Source organism: Giraffa tippelskirchi, chromosome 9, assembly GCF_054371585.1.
Source record: "Giraffa tippelskirchi isolate mGirTip1 chromosome 9, T2T-mGirTip1v1.2.pri, whole genome shotgun sequence".
NCBI classification, from domain to species: domain Eukaryota; kingdom Metazoa; phylum Chordata; class Mammalia; order Artiodactyla; family Giraffidae; genus Giraffa; species Giraffa tippelskirchi.
Genome location: NC_137283.1, coordinates 56980767 through 57001045, shown reverse-complemented (window position 1 = coordinate 57001045; position 20279 = coordinate 56980767). Strand labels below are relative to the sequence as shown.

The 20279-nt window shown below is 58.4% G+C and overlaps 2 protein-coding genes across 2 annotated transcripts; one reads left to right on the top strand and one right to left on the bottom strand.

Annotated features, from left to right (window-relative positions):
• Positions 1-205: 205 nt before the first annotated feature.
• On the top strand, positions 206-20249 carry RAB43 (RAB43, member RAS oncogene family). The gene is made up of 3 exons (XM_081526559.1): positions 206-543; positions 14979-15162; positions 17631-20249. The coding sequence occupies exons 1-3, from the start codon at positions 346-348 to the stop codon at positions 17879-17881; spliced, it is 633 nt and encodes a 210-aa protein (XP_081382685.1). The 5' UTR covers positions 206-345; the 3' UTR covers positions 17882-20249.
• On the bottom strand, positions 7329-9898 carry LOC145520317 (uncharacterized). The gene is made up of 3 exons (XM_081526585.1): positions 9308-9898; positions 8097-8283; positions 7329-7941 (listed from the first exon to the last, which is right to left on the bottom strand). The coding sequence occupies exons 1-3, from the start codon at positions 9401-9403 to the stop codon at positions 7832-7834; spliced, it is 393 nt and encodes a 130-aa protein (XP_081382711.1). The 5' UTR covers positions 9404-9898; the 3' UTR covers positions 7329-7831.
• Positions 20250-20279: the final 30 nt, after the last annotated feature.

Sequence of the window (20279 nt, the reverse complement as noted above, 5' to 3'; positions counted from 1 at the left end):
GGGCCATGCTGGGGCGGGCCTGAGGGTGGGTTCTGATTGGGTCGAGCCTAGGGGCGGGGCCGCGCTGGGGGCGGAGCCCGTCCGGGGGCGGGGCCCGGCGCGGGCCGCAGGGCCGGACTGGCCTGGCGCGGCGCGGGGGGCCGGACCCGGCGCGTCCCGGGCGGAGCCGCGGCCCCGGGGCCAGGCCGGCGGGGCGGGGCGGGGCGGGACGGGGCGGGGCGGCCGGCGGGCGGTGGCGCCCCTTCCCCAGGTGTTGCGGCGCTTCCACGTCGCCAGGAGGCCCGCGGCTTGCGCGAGCCCAGGCCGCCCCAGCGTCCGGAGCGCCGGCCTTTGGGCTCCCGCGCCATGGCGGGGCCGGGCCCCGGGGACCCGGACGAGCAGTACGACTTCCTGTTCAAGCTGGTGCTGGTGGGCGACGCGAGCGTGGGCAAGACGTGCGTGGTGCAGCGCTTCAAGACCGGCGCCTTCTCGGAGCGCCAGGGCAGCACCATCGGCGTGGACTTCACCATGAAGACGCTGGAGATCCAGGGCCAGCGGGTCAAGGTGGGAGGCCGGGCCCGGGGCCCCCACGGCGCTAGGGGTCGGCCCCCGCCCTGGAGGGTCTCCCCTGCGGGGGCGGGGGCCGCGGCCGCGGCGAGCGCCTGACCGCTCCGCGGCGGCCGGTCCCCCTGCCTTTCCTCCCGTCCGAGCAGGCCTGGGCCTTGGCGTCGGGGCCGGCCTCCGTGCGCAGATTGCGGGCCTCGGGGCGCGGGAGTGCGCGTGCTTGGGGGGTGTGGAGGGAAGGCCCTGCCCCCCGAGTTACACCCCCACCCCCGGGGACTTTGCTCTAGTCTCCTCCGGTGCCCGGCGGCGGGACGCCTCGGGTGTGGGCCCCGGGGGCGTCGGGCCGGCCTGTCCCTGCCGTACCGCAGTCGAGGCCCCCAGCTCGGCCCTCGGTGGGGACCCCAGGCCGCAAGGGACACCCTCCCCCCCCAACCCCGCACGACTAGGAGGGAGCAGGAAGTAGTTGCTTCTGGGACCGGAGGGCCAAAACTTTTTTGTCAGAATTTCCGGCCTGGCCACGCCTCCCTGCAGTGTCTTTGTGGACCGGGTGGTGGAACTTGACTCGGCCGGGCGGCCCAGGTCCCCTCCCCCAGCTGCCGCCCGACGGGAACTGAAAACTTCTCGGCCCGGAAGATGGGGGTGAGCGCCGGGCTCCGGGGATGGCGCCCCAGAACCGGCAGGATGTAGTTGCCAGAAGCGTCCTGGCGACGGTCTGACAACTAGTGTTTGTGATTCGCCCATCGGTCTCTTAACCTGGGTGTCAGCCTTCCCTGGTGGATTGAGAGACCATTGTTCTTGCTGGGTAGCTTCGCTGAACCGCGCTGGACCGACATCCTTTCCTCTCTTTAGTGCTTTTGCCTTCCCACGGCTCCAGCCCGGCTCCCAGGAGCCCTGGGCAGGGGTGCCCCGCCTTACCTCCGTGTTTTCTGATTGAGCCCCCATACCATGGGCCCCGCTTTGCTGGGCTGCCTGGATCTGCTACCGGTTGCCTTTTGCCAGAAAGCTCAGCTCTTTGTTTCTGCAAAATAGGGATAATTTCTGGGTATCGCCTCCTGCTTGCCTCACAGTGGAGAAAAAGTCAGCCAGTAGCGGTTATAAGCCCTCGGCTCCTTTGGAGTAGATGACTGGGAAAGTAGAAACTCCCTGCCCCCAGGGTTCCTTTTTTTTTTATAGTCTTTTGAGTTTGTGTGTTTTGGGTCTCCTTAGGATAGGAAGAAAGAACGAGGTGTGGCTGGCAGCTTTGAGTCATTATTCAGGACCACCCTATGGAGCAGGTGGAGGGAAGAGCTGTGGGCTGGGTGGAGTATGTCCGGGATGGTTTGTGCCCTGAGGCGCTGCCAGCAGCCCGGGGAAGTGGCCAGCTGAAGGACGGGCGTGAAGGATGGGGCACGCCGCTCCCCTCCCCGGGTGCTGAGTGTGCTCAGGGAGGGGGCAGGGTGTTCCTGTTTACCTGGCGAGATTACAGCCTGTGCGGAACCCCGGCTGCACCGTGTACCTGCGCAGGTTGTGCAATGCAGGGCAGCGCTCAGCGGTTTTGTTTCCTGCTGGTCACCTCCAGTTTGTTCTTCCCGAGGGGCAGCGGGCGGGTCTAGGGTGGGGAGGACGGTGTAGGCAGGGCAGCCCCCTTAGGGTGGCAGTGGCCGGCCCTCCCCAGAGCCTGCCATGTGCCGGTGGTCGCACAGATGTGCCCTGGTGCTCAGCCCCGCCTCGCACGGGCCGGGCCTCCCCGGGCACACAGCTGGGAGACGACAGACAGGAAGTTTGCTTCCAGCATTTCTGACTCCACCACATCGCGGTCTTTCCCCTACACCCGACTGCTGCTTCCGTTTGCGTGGAATGGGAAAGCCTGTTGTAAAAACAGGCAATGTAAAAATAGGCAATTATTTACATTTTGCAGCCAGAGAAACCTGAAGCCTCAGCACTGAAGAGACTGTGACCCGAATCTGGGAGGTGGGGTTGGCGGCGGGGAGACAGACTTGCGATTCCTGGAGTCTGGGCTCTTGGACTCAGCAGGTCCTTGCTCCTCACCCATAAGATGTCTTTGGGGTGTCTTCCAGCCATGTGACTTAAAAAAACAGTTTATCGAGGTTCCGCTTACACACAACAAGCCTCCCTCACTTGGGTGCCCAGGTCTGTGGATCTTGACAAGCGCGGGCAGCCCTGCGCCAGCACCAGCACGTACAGGGTGCTGATTCCTCCCATCCACCCAGAACGTTCCCGGGTGTCCCTTTGTGTCCGCGTCCTCCCCCGACCCCGGGCCCTGGCAGCTGCCCATCTGTTTTCCCTCTGGTTTCAGCAGTGTGACTTGAACTGGAAGCTTTGATGAGCCAGATTTCATGGTTGTTTCTGCAGAAGGCTCGTCCACATCAGAAATGTAGTTTAAAACCTTCCCAGGCCTGTCTGGGGTCCAGAAGTATCCAGTGTGATCTCCTAAGCCGCCTTGCCTGTGCTGGCCGGCTTTCGTTAGCGCTCGAGGAACCTCAGAGAGAGATCACCCAGCACTCTTCTAGCTCCTCTGGGCCACAGTGCTTGGGGTGCCGTGGGCTGAAGGTGGGGAGGCCAAGAGGCTGCCAGGTCAAAAGGGCCTTAACTAGCTTCTCACCCAGTAGAGCAATGCTAGTACTTTTGTCTAGTTTTATATTTAGGTTTTGCTGCTGCTGCTGCTGCTGCTAAGTCACTTCAGTTGTGTCCGACTCTGTGCGACCCCATAGACGGCAGCCCACCAGGCTCCACCGTCCCTAGGATTCTCCAGGCAAGAATACTGGAGTGGGTTGCCGTTTCCTTCTCCAGTGCATGAAAGGGAAAAGTGAAAGTGAAGTCGCTCAGTCGTGTCTGACTCTTAGCGACCCCATGGACTGTAGCCTACCAGGCTCCTCCATCCATGGGATTTTCCAGGCAAGAGTCCTGGAGTGGGGTGCCGCTGCCTTCTCCGATTTAGGTTCTACTTGTCTTTATTTGAACAAAGAGTTCTGCTGCCAAGAAATAGAAAGTTAGGACCATCACAGATTGAATTCAATCCCTTTATTTCAATAGTCACTTTCTCTTGCAATCAGAATGACATCCCAGCTCCTTTCCTAGAGGGCTGGGCCTCTGTCTGCCTTGCCCACGTCAGCTTCCTGCCTCAAACGAACTGTCCAGCCTCCGCCTTTCTGTCCTTCCAACATGCTTGCCTCAGGCCCTTTGTACCTGCCGCCCTGCCTGCCCACATTCTGCCCCCAGATCTGCATGTAACAGCAGCTTCATCATTCGGTTGCCATTGCCCTGGCCGCCTCTTCAGAGAGGCCTTTCCTGACCTCCAAGGGCCTCCATCCCATTGCAGGGTAAGTTCAAAGGTACATTCATAGCACTTACCAGGACTTGACCTTGCCTTGTTCGTGGGTCCAGTCTGCCTTGCATACCCCACACCTTGTGAATCCCACACCTGCCACAGTGTGAGATGTACAATGCTCACTACATGCATGGTCCTTAATTTTTATTTAATGGGAGGAAGCTGAGGCCAAAATAAGGGAAGTGATCAGCATGCCCAAGGCCGTACACACATCAGTGGCAGAACCAGGCTTTGGACCCAGGATCTCCCTGGCTCTAAGTCCAGCACCCACTTTTACACTTGATTGCCCCTCTGAGTCCTTCTCAGTCCATAACGATGACCCTGAGATTCTGCATGTTAATGACTAGTGAAAAGGCAGTTGTGGCCACCACAGTTGGAGAAGAGCGTGTAGACTTGGGCATTTCCGAGATTTTCAGGAATGAGGTTTGAAGTTGAAACCCTAAGGACTTTTTGGGGTGTTGTCAGCTAACAGAACATCAGGCAGCGCCCAGAGCTCCTATAGTGCTCTGCTGGTGGGAGGCTCTGGCCGTGCGTTCACTGGGCTCCGGCCTGTAGGCTGAACCTGGAGGGTGGCTCTGGGGGCTGCGGGCCTCTCAGCAGTGGCGTCTCTGAAGGAGACCCCTGAACTGGGGGTCTGGAGGTCTGGGTCTCTCGTCTGGCTCCATTCAGCCTCTTCCCAACCCTGGCCAGTTCCTTTCCCTGCTTGGAGCCCTGGGCTTCCTCCTTCATGAAATGGGACGATTCTCTTTGCCTACCTCTCAGGGTTGCTGGACAACTATGAACCCACTCAAAATAGGTTAAAAATAGTTAAAAATTCCCCTTGTATGTCTTTGGATAATTCATCCCCATGGATCAGAATTTCATAGACATAAAAGGCTATGCAGTTAAAAACTCTTTTCCATTTCTGTCCCGCTTTAAGAAGGCAGTCGGTGTTAACCCATCTCTTGTCTATCCTGAAGGTGCTGTTGTGGATAAACCAAGGAACTCCGAACATAAGGGATTATTTTATTGTTGCTGTTGTTAGCATTTTCCTCCCTAGGGATTATTATTAAGATTATTTCTTAACCTGCCCGGCCTCCCCACCTGACGTCCCCCAGGCAATCTCGGCCGCTTCTAAATCCCGGACACAGCCCGAGCGCGGCTCTCCCGCCTTATCTGGGACAACACAAAGTCCTGTTACATAAACCGGTCTGCACCTCACAGGGGACGCTCATGCGGGTCGGCCCCGGAGGGCTGCGCCCCTGTATTGGGCTCTGTTGGGGTCACTGTCCCCGTGCGGGGGAGGTGGCCGGAGCTTTCGGGCACTGAGCTCAGTCTCTGCCCCAGGGCCCTGGGCCCCACGCTATAGGACCTTGAACCCGGCAGCCGTCCTGGTCCGCAAGGGGCAGGGCCAGGGTGGAAGGCACGGGCTTCTGTTTGAAGTTTGCATCCTCAGCCCTTCCAGCCAGTGGTCTGGCCTTGCTCATGTGCTTTCCCCTGTTTGGATAAAATTAGTCTGACTTTGCTAATTTTGATCAGAAATAGCAAAAGGACTGTTGGGTAAGAGAGAAGTTCTGGGCCCTGCTGGTGGTCTGAGGGAGTGTGTTCCGGGTGCTGTGATAGTCATCCTCACGGCAGAGCGACCGTGCCTCCCAGGGGTCTGCCCGTCCCAAGGCAGCAGGTGTGGTGGGGAGACGCTGGAAGGGGGGCTTTGCTGCCTGGCCCCTGGGACAGGTGGCGTCACCATGGCTGGTCTGTTCCCCGGTCACCCCAGAGCTGAAGGACCTGACGCACAGTGGAGGGTCAGCGGTGGGAGCTGAGGTCAGCGTGGGTCAGCTGCGAGGTGTGGTTTCAGCCCATCTTCTCTCCTCCCCTCGCCGAGCTGATGTCGCAGGGTTCTGTTCGGAGGCTCTGGGCGTGAGAGATTGTGGGGTACCTGGCAGCCCTCTCCCCTGTCCCCCATCTTCCCAATTTCCACCTCTGTTCTCACGCTCTATTCCATGTGGTCCTTGCTGCCCTGTGAGACCCCATTTCGCAGACGGGGAGACGAAGGCTGTGTGGGCAGGCCTGAACCAGAACCTCGCCTGACACCTTTTCCGCACTGCCGTTGGCACGCCCTGTACCGCCGCCACAGTCACGCACAGAAAGGTTTGGGACCAAGGTAACATCTAGACTGACGCACGTCACTTGCATTTTATGTTTTCTTAGATTTTGATTAGCGGTGTCACATTGACATCCTGATGGCTTCTGCTCATTAAACCAATCCTGATGAATTCAGATTAGTTGGGAGAAGGGGGAGCCTATGGCCAGTGTGGACAGAAGAACATGCCTGCCTTCTAGAACAGCCTGTGAGATGCTGTCATGTTGAACGCACTGCAGCAGACCCGAGCCAGTGCCGGGGGTCAGGGGCCGCTCAGCCTACTTTGGGCGCACTCAGCCAGGCCCCTCTCTGCATCACAGTCGTGTCCCCCCCCCCGCCACCTCCCCCCCCCCGCCTGGTCTTGCTGGCCTCCTCTGCTGCCCCAGGCCGAGGCCAGAGTAGCTGTGGACCAGGTGTGTAACTCTGCACACAGCTTGTGTAAAAGGCAGCAACCGGGAACTTAGATGTGTTGCCAGGATCGGTCCCTCTCGAAGTGGTTTCCTGGGGAAACCGTCCGTGTCTCCCGATGTTGGATCCGTGGGGTGGGTTTGATGACCCTGAAGGGTCAGAAGCCACTGGAGCGGAGCCTCCCATGCTGTCAGGAGGCCTTTGGTCCCAGAAGAGGACCGACTGTAAAAGCAGAGTCCTGGCTCTCGGCAGGCTGGGCCTTCACGAGGACGCGAGGGCAGTCGCCGTGTGTGGGGGACAAGGTTCATCCCCAAGGCCTGCAGAGGCGGCCTCCAGCAGATGGTCGGCAGGTCACTTCCCGTCCCCATGTCAGTTCCCTGGGCCCCTGTGGGTTCCTTTTTCTTCTTTTTTTAATTTATTTGGCTGCACCAGGACTTAGTTGCAGCATGTGAACTCTTAGTGTGGCCCGTGGGTCTGGTTCCCTGACCGGGGATGGAACCCGGGCCCCTGCATTGGGGTCATGGAGTCCTGGCCCCTGGACCACCGGGGAAGTCCTGTGTTTTCCTCGAGGCCACGTGCTCTTGGCCGTGCACCTGCCTCCGGGCTGAGGCCTGTTTCCAAGCCGCGGCCGAGTTCTCCCTCGGGGACCGAGGTAGAAGTGACAGCAGCCGGCTGGGGAGGGGCCTGCAGACCACCCCCTGGCTCAGGCCCCCCACATCCCGAGATACCATGGCCAGCGGCACGGGGACTCGGGTTTGGGTCCATCTGACCAGTTTTCAGAGTTCTGTCTTGAGAACTAACTTTTCCAACGTCCCCTTCTGCTATGAAGAAGTAAGGAACTTGCCCCCGCCTGCCTCGTCCCGCGGGGGAAACCTGTTGGGATAGAACGCTCTCGTGGGTCCACTGGGAGGGACGGCACGGGACACAGGCTCTGGTGCAGCTGATTTTACTTCTTAGGTTTCTGTAACCTCGTAAGTGGAACTGACTTCCCACCGTAGCTCGTGGGAAGCCTCCCTGGAGGGCAGCGCCTGGCCCACCAGCCTGACCACAGGACCTGCCCGCAGAGGGCTTCCTTCCTGGCTGGGCGCCTGCTCTGTGCCAGGTTAGCGGGATGAGACGGGTCCGTCCTCTCCAGCCCGTTCTCGGTGGCAAGGAGCAGACTGGCACACAGGAGCCCGCACGAACAGCCCTGTGCCCGTTCGCCTGCTGTGAGGCCCATTTCGTTTGGCCTGAGCAGTGGCGATTTGCTGACTCTTTTTTTAACTGAATGTACATTAGGCAGGGTATCCTTTTCAGTCATCTTACTGCATTGCACGGTCCCTGCCTGGCCCCCAAGGGCATCCGAGTTTGGGACAGTTGGCATCCTCTGTGTTGTGTGCTGTTAAACAGAGTCCAGAGCAGAGGGCTGAGGACCACGAAGAAGACAGGTCTGCTCAGCGTGGGGCCCTTGTGTCGGCGGAGCTCCGCTGACCAGGTGACCCTGAACCGGGGCCCAGAAGGTTCGGTAGGAATTCACCAAAGGTCAAGGTGAATGCAGTCTCTCCTGGAAAAGGAAATATGACAGTGATAATTCTCATCACGGGTGTGGGGACCCAGAGGGACAGTGGGAACCGGGAGTCCTTGGAGGTGGCACTTCGAAGGGAAAATAGGCTCGTCCCTCACCTGGAGGCTGTCCTTTCCCTTGAATTCCCCACCCACCTGTTTGAGACTCGCCCGACTGGCCCCTGGTGACCTGGAGTGGCAGCTCCTCCTCCCGGGGCCCTCTTCCATCCTGACCCGGCCTCACTCCAACCCTCTGCGCCTCGGAGATGCTTCTGGCCTTCACTCCGGGTATCAGCAACCCGGAGAAGTCCCCCGAAGTCGGCTGTGAGACGACAGAGCCTGGCTGGGAAGGTGGAGAAGTGGGAGTCGGGGAGGGGGCTCAGTGTGACTCACAGCCCGAAGCGCTGGTCTTTCCGTCCAGTGAGTACAGGTGGGGGACGCCTGGCAGGTGGGGGTGGGGTGCCCGGGTGGTGGTTTCAGCCCGGCAGGTGTTTCTCGGTGGTTTAGCTCCAGTTCTGCACTCTGAGCAGTGAAACTCGCTGTGAGGGTCATGAGGATGCAAACGACCCGACAGGGAGCTTTGCTGAGTCCAGGCCTCGGCGCCGGGCTGCTGGAGGCCGGGGGGGCGAGGCTCGAAGGGCAGACAGGTGCCCATCCTGCTGACGTACTGTGTGTTTATCCAGCACCTTCTGCATGCCAGGTGCTGTGCTAGGTTCTGGGCACACGCAGAAAGCCAGGCAGACACGGCGCCTGCCCCCAGGAGACCCACGTGCGGGAGGGACAGAGACCATGGAGGAGGGGTGCGTGCCTGTGTCAGGCCGGGCGGTGGAGAGGCCGAGGAGGGTTGCGGGGTTCAGGGGTGGGTGGCGAGGGTCTGGAGAAGAGCGTTTCAGGCGGGGATCTGGACGTGGGCAGACGCTGTGGGGCGTTAGGGCCAGTGGGGGACAGACACACCAGGTGTGCATAGCCTGCGGGTGGTGTGGAGGCCTGGGGGTGCCCTTGGGGGTGGATGGCCTGCAGGACCTTTGCTGGGTTCTGCTGGCTCCCCGGCAGCGCTGTGTGGGGAGCAGACCCGGCACTGGGCAGGTCAGGCTGTCGTCTGCGGGGAGCCTGGTGCCCGCCTGGCAGGTGACCCCCATGAAGGGGCAGGAGCTGCCAAGGCAGAGGGGACCCCGCACCATGAGTGCCTTTGTGCTGGGCCCTGCGGGGGGCTGGGCGGGAAGGCAGGCAGACAGATGGACGGACCTGGACTCAGCGCGAGGCCAGGATGCCTCCCTTGGCTGACTGCTGCACCCCCAAAGCCACCTATGTCCTCTGAGCCGTGGGGCTGGGGATCTCTGCCCACGCCCCCCGCAGGTCTCCCCAACCTGCATCCAGGCAGCGCATCTCGTCTGGCCTGAGGCCGCCTGGCGCTCAGTGGCTCCGATCCGTGAGCCTTCTCCCGAGGAGCTGTGCACGGCCATCTGGAGGGCGAGGTGCTCCGGGCTTGGCTTCTCCCGGCTCCCGGAGCACCGAGGGCACTGGGGCCCAGGGTGGATCAGGCCGGCTCCGCCATCCCACGGCAGAGCCTCGTGGCACCTGTTCTGATGACGAAGCCTGAGACTCCAAGCTGGGGAGGGTGGGGCTGACCCTGCTGCTGCGTCCTGACCCGGCTCTTCCTCCCCCGGCTCTGATGCAGAGAACTAGGATGGCAAGATCACCACCGCAGGAAGGACCTACTTTCCAAAAATACGTCCTCCGGCCCTGCCCAGACTTCACGAGTGGGCTGACCCAGATACCATAACCTGTAGCTCTTGTGTTGGTTTTTCACTTATTTGTAATTGTCATCAGTTATACTTGAATATGACGCTTCAACAAGGCTTCTTACGAAAAGGTCTCCTGATCACTTCCGCTCGTCTCTCTCTTGCTGGTGTTGCTGCCCCTCCTCCCCCACGCACAGGCGTCTTCTGTTGACTTCCTGCTTTGGAACACGAGGCTTTAACTCTCAGCACAGCCCTCGCCCCCATCTCACACACACACTTTGCACCCTCCCAGTAGAGGCACGAGGCTTTAACTCTCAGCACAGCCCTCACCCCCATCACACACACACACACACTTTGCACCCTCCCAGTAGACAGCCCTCGCCCCCATCTCACACACACACTTTGCACCCTCCCAGTAGAGTCACAAGGCTTTAACTCTCAGCACAGCTCTCGCCCCCATCACACACACGCACACACACACTTTGCACCCTCCCAGTAGACAGCCCTCGCCCCCATCTCACACACACACTTTGCACCCTCCCAGTAGAGGCATGAGGCTTTAACTCTCAGCACAGCCCTCACCCCCGTCTCTCACACACACACACACACATACACTCACGCACGCACACACACACACACACACACACTTTGCACCCTCCCAGTGGAGGCGTGTAGCAACATTGATTAGATCAGCATTAAGTTCCTTTCAGTTCTCTTCTCACAGTATATCCCAAATTGACCACTTCTCCCTACCTTCACTGCTGCCTGAATTACGGCCGTAACCTCCCAGCTGTCCCTCCGTCCCTGTCCTCTCTCTTCGTCTGAGCTGCACAGCTGTTTGTGGGACCTTGGTTGCCCAACCAAGGATCGAACCCGGACCGTTAGCAGTGAAAGCACCGAATTCCTAACCACTGGACCACCAGGGACGTCCCATATCCATGCCCTCCTCTGATCTACCTCCATGCAGTAATCAGAGTAATCTTGTTAAAAAGCAGATCTGATTGCCTTCAAAGCCCCTGGCTGTCCCCTTGACTCCCAGGGAAGGCGAGGCTCTGCAGGGCTCCGCACACTCCAGCCCCCTTCACGCTTCTCGGCCGTGCCCTGTTTTCCTCTCCCTTTTCACTCTGCTCCAGACACACTCATGTTCTTGCTTCTTGCACCACTTGTGCCTTTGCACTTACCACTCTCTCCCTGGAATGCATGTCTCCCAGGCATCCACACAGCTAACTTTCTTCAGCTTTGTACTCAACAGCTATCTCAGCGAGAGCTTCCTACCTAAAACGCCATTCCTCACCATATTTCATGACTTCTTCCCCTGCTTCTTTCCCTCTCATCACTGTCTAGCATACTGATGATTCTATTACTCATTTTATAATAACTGTTTTGTTTACATTCTGTATTTCTATGTAAGCAAATGTATATCCTCATTACTCACTGTCTTAGCGTCTGTCTCCTGCACTAGATGGTAAGCTTGACCACAGGAATTTGCATCTGTTTCCTGTGGTACCTAGAATACAGAGCAGGTGTCCACTCCGTGCTTGCTGGAATGACTGAGTGCACACACTTTAATTAGAGCTGTTCAGGGCTAAACCGTGTAGCGTATGTCGGATGCCATGATTATTTCCTGTTTCCCAGGTGCTCTAGCTTTCCCTGGCAGCCCCGATCGTCTCGTTTCGGCTTGGGTGTCTGTTCACCACTAGTTCAGCTCCAGACTCTCCCCTCATTAGCGTGACTCTCCTCTCCTCATCTGTGCAACATACTGTGTCATTTTCTCCTCACTGTCTTGCTTCCTCTCAGTCCCATCTTATGGAAGAAGTCTGTCCCAGGGCATTCTTGATTTCTGTTTTCAATTGTTTGTGCTTAGAGGAATATTCCATGAGAATACAGTCTTTGGAGATATATTGAGGCTTGAGTCATGGCCCAGCGTATCATTTTATCTTGGTCAATATTCTGTTCATTTTTCTTCCATTTTTTTTTCTCTTTGTTCTTCAGAATAAATAGTTTCTGTTGATAATTTCTTCAAGCTCACTGATTCTCTTTTGTTTCCATCCTGCTGTTACATTCAGTAGATGAATTTTCCACTTACTGTACTTTTAAGTTCTAAAGTTTTCACCCTTTTAAAATATGTTTTTACAAATATTTTGTAAAATGTTTCATTTCTGTACTGAAACTCCCTGTTTGCCCACTCAGAGTGATATTTTCCTTTAATTCTTTGTGTACCCAACCCAATATTGGGTTTATTTTGGCCTCATTTTATATTGATCACTCTTTTCTTAAGGGAGTCCAGTCTTCCTTATGATTTAGTTTTTTGCACGGTTAGTAATGTCGTTTACTGTGTATTAGAAGTGCTGGTTTACGCCTTGTTTGACTCTGGGTTGTGTTATCTTTGAAGAGCACTGATTCTGGTCCTTGTAGTCAACTCAGTGACTGGCTGATCACCTTGAACGTGTGTCTGGTCTTCATCTTTCATGAGGGCAGACAGGTGCAAGCCTGACGGTATTTCTGTAGCCTCTTACCTTGGTGGAATTTGGCCTCCAAACCTCGAACTTGGCTTTAGGCTTTGTTGGGCAGATGTCAGGAGGCCAGCTTCTCGCTGTGGTCCTCACGTAGGGCGCAGGCTTCCTGATGTCTCGGCTTCATACCTCGGTCACTCCGAGAGGCTGAGGCGGCCTCTTCCCCATGGCTGTGTCAGAAGGTCCCCCAGCATGGCTCTGCCTCCACGTCTGGTCTGTTCTCACCCCTGGGGGAGCTGCTGTCTGGTTAGAGTCTCAGCCAGTGCATGGAGCCTGTGGGCTGGGACCCACCAGGGACGCCCCTCCCCCCGACACAGGCTTCTGGGCTCTCCCACCTGCTGCATCGCTCTTCATCCCAGTCACAACAGCTGCTCCAGACTGCTGTCTGCCTCCTGGGCTCAGCAGGACCACCGTGCCCTGCTTGGACACTCACCCCTATCCTGCGATCAGTCCAGTCGCCAGGGGAGCCCCTGCGAAGGGTCCCTGGTGATCATGGTGGGTTCCATGAGTTTTGCTTCTTTCAGGGATCGTGGTCTCGTGCTGCCTGCTGTTTACATCCCCCAAACGGCAGCCTCTGTATTTTCTCTGTCTGCTGGTTGTTTAGGGAGTGGGGTTTTGTCTGCCACTAATGACCCTGCCCGCACTGCAGGCTCTGGGGAGCTCCCTCCCGCCGTGCAGGCCCTCCACCTCCCTTTCTTTTATGTTCAGTTCTCTGTTTGCTGGGTCCCCATTTTCTTCATTCTGGTTGATTTCAGCAGCTTCCTGAGAAAGGGTGGCAGGTAAATTTTCTGATACCTGTGTGCCTGAAAACACCTTTGTTAAACCATTGCACTTGACTCATAGGGATTAGGGGAGAATTCTGGGCTGGAGGTCATCTCCCTTCGTAATTCTAGGCATCGTTTGATTGAATATCTAATGTGATGTGGCTCTTGTGCGAAACCTCGAGACCCGTTTTTCCTTTCTTTCTTTTTCTTCCCTGCAAGTATAAGGGTCCTTTCTTCTGCCTCCTTGTCGCGGAGTTCCTGCAGCCAAGAGTTTGTGTAGGTCTGTCTTCCTCCATCGTGTCTGCTCCATGGGCCCTTTCAATCAGTTCTGAGGAGTTTTCTTGAAGTATTGTTTTGAATTTACTGTTCTTTTTTTTCCCCCCGTGAAGCTCTTACTATCTTGGCGAACCATCTAGGCTGCTTCCACAATTTCTTTTCTCTCTTTTGCATCTCTTTGCATTTTTTTGTTTTTCCTTTACTTGGAAGGAGTTCTTCAAGTTTGTCTTTCAACCCTTAACATCACATTTTTCGTTAATATTTTTAACTTTCAAGATCTCTTTTTTTCCTTTCCAAATGCTCCATCTACTGAGTGTTCTCTTACCGTTTCATGGATCTTTCTTAGTGAAGACACTGCTGGTTGTTTTGAGATCGCTGTGAGACACTCTGCCCCGTTTCATGGATCTTTCCTGATGAAGACTGCTGGTTGTTTTGAGATCGCTGTGAGACACTCTGCCCCGTTTCATGGATCTTTCCTGATGAAGACACTGCTGGTTGTTTTGAGACTGCTGTGAGACACTCTGCCCCGTTTCATGGATCTTTCCTGATGAAGACACTGCTGGTTGTTTTGAGATCGCTGTGAGACACTGCCGGTTTCTGTTTCATCCAGGTTGCTTTTTCCCGTGTCTGCTTGGCCTCTGTCTTTGTGATCTGTGCTCCCCTCTGGGTTGTGGAGGGGAGTCCTTGGTCATCTGGATCCTGGGCTGGCATGGTGCTGAGGGTCCCGCCTTTTGCATCACCCCTGCGTGAGCTGTGCCCGGGGGCCTGCTTCCTGGAGCCCTTCACCCTGACGGGGGGTCTGGTTTGGCGAGTCGCGGCCCAGGGCGTGTCAGCTGTCAGACGACTCTTGTGGGGCCAGGAGGCGGTGGTCACCTCCACAGTGCCCAGGCTGGGGGCCCTGCCCACAGAACTTCACGAGGCCTCCAGGCCTGTCCCCGCCCGGGACACTGCTTGACAATCCGGCAGAGAGGCCCCCAGGGTGCCCGCAGAGGAGAGCAGATGGCCTGCAGCTCACTGACCAGAGCCAGTGTCCTTCTTGGGGCCCAAGGGCCTGTGGTTTGTGCAGCAGGGAAGACCCCCACCCTGGGGTCCCTCCTACCAGCCCACTGCTCCTGCTGGAAGCCAGAGATGATCTTGCCATGTGGGCCCCTGTCCTGCAGCACTGATGGGCGCTGGGGCAGCAAGGACCTGCACAGGAGGGGCGTTGCGGTCGGAGTCGGGGTTGCGGTTAGAGTTGGGATTGGGGTTCACAGGCTGGGTCAGCTGATGACTGAGGCCCCAGGAGCAGACTCTGCCCGTTGCCTCCCCCATCTCCCCGTCCCAGTGTCGGCATCTTCCCCGGCTCCGCTGAGGCTGAGCAGAGAGCCCCTGGGCTGGGGGCCTCCCCATGGCGGGGGAGGTGCTGGACGTGGCCCCGCAGCAAGCCAGTGTCCAGGGCAGAGAGGGCGAGACATGGGTCCAGCACACGTCCTGCCTCAGCACGGAGCCCACCCTTTTGCCCCCCAGGACTCTGGAGGCGGGGATGGGGCTCCTGCCTCTCCTTGGTCCGCCCCGTCCTGCTCAGGCTGCTGAGCTGCCTTCCAAGAGGTCAGGAGGCCTCTCCACCCTGTCCACCTCTTGGCCCGTCCTGTCTGGTACCTGCCAGTGGTCTGCCCTGCAGAAGCAGTGCTTTGGGTGTGGGTCTGGGGGCCTGGCCTCCCGGTCCCCTGCACCCCCAGGTTCACAGGGCCCCTGTTTCTTCAGCTGCAGATCTGGGACACGGCCGGCCAGGAGCGCTTCCGCACCATCACGCAGAGCTACTACCGCAGTGCCAACGGGGCCATCTTGGCATACGACATCACCAAGAGGAGCTCCTTCCTGTCGGTGCCCCACTGGATTGAGGACGTGCGCAAGTACGCGGGCTCCAACATCGTGCAGCTGCTCATCGGTGAGGCCGGCCGTCTGTCTGTCTGTCTCCTTTATAAACGAAGGGCGGGTGGAGCTTGGCCAGGCAGGCGCAGAGCCAGGACCTGATCTAGAAGATGCAGTTCCTGCTAATCCCCTGTCAAGTTGCATCCCAAAGTGGGAACTGGGTGGGGGGAGCCTGGAGGCAGTCACCACGTGGCCGCACCATGGCCAGGGCTGGTGCCCTCTTCCTCACGCGTCTTCTCAGAACCCTGCCTGCTCCCCCTCCAAGTCTCTTTGAAGTCGCCCCCCCCAATAGCGTCTGATCAGGAAGATCTGGGTGGTCATCTGTCCACCTCCAGGTCTCTCTGAAGTCGGACCCCCCGAGCATCTGATCGGGAGGTGTGGGTGGGCCCGTGAATGTGCATTTCTAACAGGCTCCAGGTGACATGGCGCACCCACCTGAGAACCACTGCTGCAGGGGCGCGCTCTGACCGCCTTCCGCCTTTTCCTCCTGCATCAACTTCCCAGGCCCGGACTCAGGACGCTGTGGCCCCCATGTGTGTCCCTGGGGCCCTTGTCGCAGGCCTCAGGCTGGTTCCTCTCAGCAGGCTTGTACAGATGGGCCTGGGCTGGAGTGTGGGTGCACTGGGCCGGACTGTTCCCCACCCCCCCGGCAGGAAGGGAGCCCTCCCCACCAGCCCGGATGCCTCCCTTTCATCCAGGACTTAGAACAAAACCTTCCCCACAGAGCATTTCACACAAGCACGAGAAGGGAATACCATGACGATCCCACGTCAGCAGATACCCGCAGGTCCACCCGCAAGTCCCGTCCGCAGTCGTCTCAGCCCTCTGTCCCTGCCCCGCATAGTACTCTGGGGCAAACCCCAACACAACCATTTCATTTCCAGGTGTTGTAGCACAGAGCTACAAAAGACACATGTGCTTTAAAATGTATGGTAACTGCTATTTTCACGTCTAAAAAAATACTGACGTCTCCTAACACAGTGAACTAGCCGATCTGGGGTCAGGTCATAAATATGACATGTGCTTTTCTTTTCATTTTGTTGAAATCAGGAGCCAAATAAGTGCCCCCGACTGAAAGCTTCTGCATTGTTTAGTTACCAAACGAGTTGTAGGTCTTTTCTTCAAGGCGTTTGTGTGTTTGCTTTTCGGCCATACCACGCAGCTTGGAGGATCTTAGTTCCCCGACCTGGAACTGAATCCTGGCCCCAGCAGTGAAAGTGCTGAGCCCTAACCACTGGCCCACCCGGGAATTCCCTAGATCTTTACAATACCTCTCTTTGCTGTTGTTGTCCCTATGATCATATTATGAAAGTCACTTTAGTTGCTAAGTTGTGTCTGACTCTTGTGACCCCATGCACTGGAGCCCACAAGGCTCCTCTGTCCATGGGATTTTCCAAGCAAGAATACTGGAGTGCCTTCCCATTTCCTTCTCCAAGAAAGTCTTACATAAATTGGGCCAAGGAGCAGCTGACCAGATTACCTAAAATATAACGAATCCCCTTACACCTCAGAGGAGAAGCTGAGGCGTGCTCTCAGAGCAGCTGTAGTCTGCACTGTTCTCATCAGAAGAGCAAAGTCACCAAAACCCACCATCTTAACAGAAAATTAAAAAATCCCCTTCTGAAATAGGAGAGGGTTAATAATAAACATAATAACAAAATTTTACCAAAAAAAAAAAAAGCAAGACCAGATTTCTTTAACTTCACACCCCGGTGGCTCAGCGTAAACAGTCTGTCTGCAATGCAGGAGACCTGAGTTCGATCCCTGGGTTGGGAAGATCCCCTGGAGGAGGGCATGGCAACCCACTCTAGTGTTCTTGCCTGGAGAATCCCATGGACAGAGGAGCCTGGTGGCTGCAGTCCACAGGGTCAACAAAGAGTCAGACATGACTGAGTGACCAAATAACAACAAAGCTGACGGAGGGCCTGCCAGGGGCCAGCTCACTGTGTCCTTCAGTCCCTGCTCTGCAGAAGCTGGAGGCCCGGGTGGGCAGGCCGAGTCTCAGAGACGGAGTGAGTCACCCCAGGGTCACACAGCAGGCGGCTGGAAGCTAGGGTCTCTACCCACGGCTGCCTCCAGCTCTAAGGGCCCCCGTTCTTTTTGCCCAACTCTGCTGCTTCTATTTCATAGAAAAAATTCAGTAAAATATACAAGCCTCTGGCACAGAGAAGAAAGAGGTTAGACGAGGGAGTAGTGAAAGTGATAGTCGCTTCCGTCGACTATCACTTTGCGACCCCGTGGACTGTAGCCCGCCAGGCCCCTCTGTCCATGGGATTCTCCAGGCAAGAACACTGGAGTGGGTAGCCTTTCCCTTCTCCAGGGGATCTTCCCAGCCCAGGAATCAAACCCGGGTCTCTGACATTGCAGGCAGATTCTTTACTGTCTGAGCCACCAGGGAAGCCCCAAGGATGGGGTAAGGGAATTAAAATCCAGACAGAGCCCCCTGGCTGGCTGTGCCTCACCACTGCCCCCGCTTGCCCGCAGGGAACAAGTCAGACCTCGGGGAGCTGCGGGAGGTGCCTCTGGCCGAGGCGCAGGGCCTGGCAGAGCACTACGACATCCTGTGCGCCATCGAGACGTCGGCCAAGGACTCGAGCAACGTGGAGGAGGCCTTCGTGAGGGTGGCCACCGAGCTGGTCGTGCGGCACGGCGGCCCACGGCTCAGCGAGAAGGGCGCCGACCACATCCAGCTGGACAGCAAGGACATCGCAGAGAGCTGGGGCTGCGGGTGCTGACGGGGCCCCCGTGGGGGGCCTCCGCGGAGGAAGAGGCAGGCGGGGCCTGGTGGCCTGACCCCGGGCCGTGGACCCTGGCGGGGGCCTGGGAATGGTGCCCCAGCTCTGCACTTCCTGGTTTGGCCCGTGTCACCCCCAAGGCTGCTGCGGGCTGTGGCTTCCCAGGCGCCTTGCCGGGGCCCCAGGTCCCCCCAGGGCCGCCTGGCCCCCTTCCTTCCGTCACTGCCAGCCCTCACCCTGCACCGGGCCGGCTCCTCCTCAGCAGGCCCTGCCTCTCCCGTCTCCCCCAGGACCAGCGGGGGCCATCACCCACAGAACTCGTCCGCTGGCCTGGGGGCCAGAGCTTCTCCACTCAGGTTGCCAAAGCAGTGACTCCTTTAGCCCTGGCTCTCAGGAGGTCGGGGGGAGCAGGCGCGAGATGGGGGGATGGACGTTTCAGGGATGAGTGGAGGCCACCCTGTCTCACCCTCCGTGCGGAGATGCTGCCACAGTCAGGGCACCAGCTCCCCCCGCCCTGCCAGTCTAGCTTAGGGAAAGGGCGCGGCCCTGGCCGACCAGGGTCTGGGCCCAGCGCCCTCATGGCCTTCACGTGTGCTGGGGCTGAGGTCAGCGTGACAGTGGGGACCCAGGTCCCTGGAGCCCCCGGAAGCAGCACTGTCCCCTGGGCTAGGGGAGTGAGTGGTCTCCCCTGGCCACGGCCTGCACAGGAGAACGCGCCTGCGCTGAGGTCTCAGAAGGGCTCCTCAGGCCAAGGGCAGAGGTCCTCCAACCCCAGGACCTCTCTGCTCGGGGCTGATGTTCGGGCGGAGCCGGGTGTTCGGTCCAGGCCCAGCAGAGAGAGAAGGCTGCCTTGAACAGGGCAGCTGCTCTGGTCCAGGGCAGGCGGGGCACCCCAGTTCAGGGAGCACAGGTCCTGAGCCCGGGCCCAGGACTGCCTCGCAGGCCTCAGGGAAGAAGGGAACCTGGGCTATGGGGACCGTCTAGGGGGACAGCTGCTCAGCGCCGGGGGCTTCTCTGCCGCTATGGGCCATGCCCGGGGTGGGGGGCACTCCCAGGGGAGTGAGCAGCAGGCCCTGCCTGCAGCAGACGGTGAGGTCACGCGCCCTTCCTCACCCGGAGCCAGGGCAGCGGCACCTCACTGTTCCCTGCAGAGTCCCAGGGCCTAGCCTCCGTGCAGAGCAGCCCTGCCCCAGGGCTGCAGCCTGGAACTTAGGGTCACTTCGGGCTCCCCGCTTTCTCTCCCCACCCCACTGCCATGTCCCTCCTGCCCCCTCTGCCCAGAGCGGCCCCACCCCGTCCCCTGGACACCTCCCTGAGCTCCGTGGCCTGAGCTTCCACGCTGCAGGCGGACACCCCTGCCTCTCCCGTGCTGATGTCAGGGGGGGCTGTGAAAGGGCCCTCCCCCACCCAACACCTTCCGACCCCCTGGTGCCCTGGGATGTGGTCCACCCTCACACGGCTGTGCCCCTGGGAGCAGCCTCTGTCCAGGCGGACCCCTTGCTGCCCTCCCCGCTCCCCCACCCTGCCCTTGAGTCCGTGTCATTCACAGCCCCTGGTGAGAAGGAGTTCCTGCGAAGTTCCCAGTCCTCTGTCTCAGACACCCATGCCAGTGCTCAGGGCCGCGGTCTGGGCATGCTGCTGGGGCCCTGCTCTGGGGTGCCCATCAGGCGGGGGCCTCACTACCTCTGGGCCCTGGTCCTTTGTCAGACGGCCCTGGTCCTTTGTCAGACGGCCCTGGACTTGGGTGAGAGTAAATGGGGAAGTGTGTGAGGTGACACAGCCCCGCCTCTTCCCAACAGTGCAATCTCTTGTTTATAATTACCGGAGATCAGGAGCAGGTGGGGTCCCCCCCCGACCCCCTGGGGTTGCAGGAGAGGAAGTGGGCCAGAGGGCCGAAAGTGTCCCAGCCACCCCCGCGGAGGAGGCAGTCTGCGGGCTGGGCTGAAGAAGGACCAGGGGACAGTGCAGTTTATATTCACGGGAGGAGGGCAGGCAGGCCAGGGACCCCCGAGCCAGAGGGGTGGGTCCCTGTCCCAGAAGCAGGGTGGGGATTGACCCCAAGGACACAGATGCCAGCCGGCTCGGAGCTGGAGGAAGTCCTAATTCATATTGAATTCAGTTACTTCTCTGGGGAAGGTGGCAGGGCTGGGGCCTCAGGGAACCCCGAGCCTGCACTGGACTAGGGGGTGGGGAGGGCCTGAGCCCAAGGATGCTGTTGCATTTGGGAATTTTTCTCATTGCCTATTTATGAATATATGAATCTTTATAGCAAATCTATTTTTTAAAACATGGAAAAGTTGCCTTTATGGAGACTTAGCAGAGCCAGAACCTACACATTCCTAAACCATTAAACATTTCTCTAATGAGCCATCCGCGCCCAGACTGGTTCTCTCGGCTG